Here is a 4,144-nt window from a genome sequence, read left to right on the forward strand (position 1 = left end):
GTTAGCCCGTCTGCAGCAGGCGGGGTGAACCTTAGCCCGTCTGGAGCAGCTGGGGCGAACGTTACCCTGTCAGCAGTGGCCAGGGCTAATATTAGGCTGTATGCCCGCTTTTGTTTTTTTCTCTGGTCACAGAACTAGAATTGAGTTCTTACAAGAACAGCATTTTTTACAAAATTTATACTACAATCAGAGATTAACAATTTCTTTTGAAAAATCTTAATCTCTATTGGGTTTGACCAAAGTCAACCACATCCTGAGATCTTATTAGATGAGAATGTATTACATGAGTTGGGCTGAAGAGTCGCTATAATGTTTACCTGATGAACCTAATTCTAGCTCAAGACCTTGAACTGGTTTTGTTGGTGTTGTTTGTTACTGTGGAAGTTCTTGTTTCCTCACCTTCACATAAAGACAGATCTCATGGTCTTGGTCCTGATGGGTTCTGCTGTCCCTGTGTCCAGGACACTGCGGGCCCTCCACAGTCCTGGGAAAGATCAGGACCTCCTCTCGCTCCTCCAGAATCATCTCCTCGCGCTGCGGCGTGTAGGAATGTCCGTCCTCCATTAGCACCACCCGCTTCTTCTTCACCTGGTCGTCTTTTCTTCTGGACTGGGACTCATCTTTGATGACGGACTTTAACTCTTTTATCCAGTCCTCCTTCTCCGCTGAACATCTCTGTTCCTGCAAAGGTTCCTTAATCCTCCATTCTTGGCCTCTCCTCTCATTCCCGCGGCCGGTTTTCCTAAAAGGCCTCAACTCTTTCCTCCAGTCCTTCACTTCCTCTCCATTCCCTTCACCTGGTTGGTCTCTTTTAATCCAGCCATCGTCTTTTCTCGTGGCAGATAGCACTTTGGGTTTCCTCCATCCCTCTTTCCAAAGAGGTTGCGGTTGAACCCCTACAGTCCGATTCTCTTGCCCCAACCCTTGACCTTCTCCATCCTTCTCTAAACATTTCTCTCCATCATCATTCATTTCGTTCTCATTTGATTTCTCTTCCTCTCCATGCTTAATAACGAGCTGTATACCCGTTTCTTCTTGATTTTCCTCGTTTCCATTCCCAGCATCCACCGTCTCTTCTTGGACGTTTTGACTCTCCTCGCCTTCCATCGATGTGCTTAATGGCCTATTCACATCCTGACTGCTGGCGATCATGGTGGTCTCTACCACATCATCGTCTAACACAGTGACCGGTTCCTCTGCCAGCTGCACTTCTCCTCCTGTAGCTCGTTCTTGCTCTATCTCCGTTTCATCTTCACCACCCTGTAGCCTGTCTTTCTGATCTATTTCTGACTTTCTGAGACCTTGTGCTGGGTATTCCTCTGCTCTCCCTGGTATATCTGTTGTTGAAGTGTTTCCTTTTAATGGGACTTCTGTGTTTCTCTCCATCTGAGGTGCTTCCTTCTCCATAACATCACCACCTACAGGATCATCCTTCACCTGCTGCTCATTGGTTTGTGAAGGACCTTCTGTAGACGGGTCTCCAAGCTGAAGAAACGTCTCTTTCTGTTCCTCTGAAAGACCTCTTCCTTCATGGTTTTCTTGAAATGCTAACTCTCTGATAACTTCATGGAACATCAGACTGGCATCTACATCATCCTTTGTACCATCAGCTTCATGCTGTCGTTCCTCCTGACTAATCCTGGCTCCTCTTCCTCCCTCATCCTCCTCACTCTCTGCCCGTTTTTCGACGGTTGAAGGGGCCGATGTTTCTGCGTCCTTCTCTTCGCACATTTCATGTTCTGCCTTCGAATCCTCGTCAGAGTGGTCATCAGGAGAAACAGATATGGGGTCTTTACTGCCCTCCTGGACCTTTATCTCCATGTTCTGCTTCTTCTCAGTACATGTTTGCTGTTCTACTGGAAACATGTTTATTATTAGGTCAAAGCCTTTCTGTCCATCTGGGTCTTGATGGTTAGATGTTAGCTGGTCACATTGAAAGGCCTCCCCTACATGTAAGCAGTCATTTCTCAGGCCTGGATCGCCATCAGCGCCAATGCTCTCCTTCATCGCACAAATAACTTTGGTCTGGTCTGCTTCTATATCTAAGAAGTCGTCACTCCCAGATGGTTCCCCATCAGCGCCAATGCTCTCCTTCATCGCACCAATAACTTTGGTCTGGTCTGCTTCTATATCTAAGAAGTCGTCACTCCCAGATGGTTCCCCATCAGCGCCAATGGTCTCCTTCATCGCACCAATAACTGGGGCCTTGTCATCATCTTGATCCAAGAAGTGGTCATTCCCAGGCGGATCCCCTTCAGTGCCGATGATGCCCTTCACTGCACCATTAACTATGGTCTGATCTAAGCAGTCATCACTATCCGCTACGAGGTTCTCCTTCATATCTGTTTCTTCATCGTTGGGGTGTTGGGTTGTGTTTTCAGAAAGTCTCCAAACAGAACCGTTTGTCCCATCACCAGATAGGGCCAGACAGGCATCACAGGCGTCTTTGGGACTGGAATCCCAGCTGTTTGCCTTTGATATTGGATCTGTTTCTATTCTTTGTTCTGTTTCGTTTAGGTTGTGGATTTTCGCTCCTTCCTCCTCCTTGTGGACCTCACTGGTGTTCATGACTTGATGGCTAACCCGATTAACCTCTGCTGCTACAGAAGAACCTGGATTATCAGAGAGGGTCTGACATTGTCCATCGAACTCTTCCTGATCTTCAGGCCCCTTATTTCCGTGTTCTTCCTCTTCCTCATTCTGACTTTGTTCTCTGGGCTGGTCCGCCACGTGCTCCGCCTCCTCCTGCCCTACCGCAGCTAACATCAGGACATCTTCATCCACCTCCTCTGCTAGTTCCACATCTTCATATTCCCCCACCTCCCCCTCAGCCCCTCTGGGACTCTGGCCATCCGGATCAGAACATATGGCTACCGGGCTGTAGACGACGGCTCGGTTTGACAGGTCTGGCTGTTGGCAGGAGCTGAACTGAGCCATGAGGAACTTTAGATGAAAAGATGGGAAAATGTGACGCCAGGTTCCCAGGAGAGACTCGACTTAAGGACTTTCTGTGAGTTTCAGAGAAAGCTAAAAAAAAAGGACTCTGGACGGACAAGAAAAACAATTAATCTGAGTTTGCATACAAAACCTTTGGGTCTATCAGCATCCAGACATTATCAAAGAGATTAAAAAACAATTTGATAGAAAATAAAGAGCTTTTTCAAACCTTGACATTCATAGACGTAAAAATGTGTTGGTTTCTTCGCAATTCAGGCCCTGAAACATCAGAAAAGAAGAAATCCAGGAAGAGAATATGAATATTTTCCACTTGAAGGTTTGTTTTACGTCTTGATCTGAGGCTCCTGTGCTGCCGTCTGTTAGCCACTGCCTGATATCAACATGCACCACCTCCCTCCCTCCCTCCTTCTACTCCTTTTACTCCCCCCCCCCTCTTTCCAGAGATTAAAACAAGGCTGATCTCCAAATCACCACAGCCTCTAATCCTTGGATCCAGCAGCCAGAGGGAGGCTAACGCAGCCCAGGAGAACCCCTACTGGAACCTTCTCACTTCCAGCATTTAGAAACATTGATCCATCAGGTTCAATTCACATTAGAATAGCCTCTTGACTACCAGCAGTTCAGATTTGTCCTGTGGAGGACGTTTATAAAACCGAATATCGCATATTCACTCAATATTACTCAGTTAACTCCACACCAAGTGAGTGGCTTCTTCAGGAGACATTCTCCTCCAGTCTGGCTCTATGAGTTCTGAAACTCAGAGAAATGTGTTGCAAAAAGTCTGTTTTGCAGCAGTTTGGTTATGAAAGTCAATCATCATGACTTTTCCTTGATCATTCTGGAGATCTGGGCCTTTGGGCCTGGTTGCATGGTTTTATCTATTCCTTTGTGAATCCCCAGGCAACTTCAAGGAAAGAGAGTGAGATCCTCTTTGCTGTGGTTTATACTTTTCCCAGCTCTGCGGGGGGTGGGGGTGGGGGGTCTGGGTAAAACACCTTCCTCTTCTCCAGTGATCATGTAAGATAAAACATGGACATTGTCCACAGTTATGATCATGGTTTATGGCACAATGATGGCGTCCATCAGTTCAAGCACATTTTACAGAAACAGGAAAAGTAAGTGAAAAATATATATATACACTATATTGCCAAAAGTATTTGCTCACCTGCCTTGACTCACATATGAG

The 4,144-nt window shown here is 46.5% G+C and overlaps 1 protein-coding gene across 1 annotated transcript in view; it reads right to left on the bottom strand.

Annotated features, from left to right (window-relative positions):
* LOC107098180 (chloride intracellular channel protein 6-like) overlaps window positions 1-3,037 on the bottom strand; it is a 20,150-nt gene extending 17,113 nt beyond the window's left edge. The window contains exon 1 of the mRNA XM_015395694.1: window positions 400-3,037. Coding sequence (XP_015251180.1) covers window positions 400-2,937 — 2,538 coding nt within the window. The 5' untranslated portion in view covers window positions 2,938-3,037. The remainder of the gene's footprint in view (window positions 1-399) is intronic.
* Window positions 3,038-4,144: the final 1,107 nt, after the last annotated feature.

This window comes from Cyprinodon variegatus, unplaced genomic scaffold, assembly GCF_000732505.1.
Source record: "Cyprinodon variegatus isolate N-32 unplaced genomic scaffold, C_variegatus-1.0 Scaffold753, whole genome shotgun sequence".
In the NCBI taxonomy this organism is placed as follows: domain Eukaryota; kingdom Metazoa; phylum Chordata; class Actinopteri; order Cyprinodontiformes; family Cyprinodontidae; genus Cyprinodon; species Cyprinodon variegatus.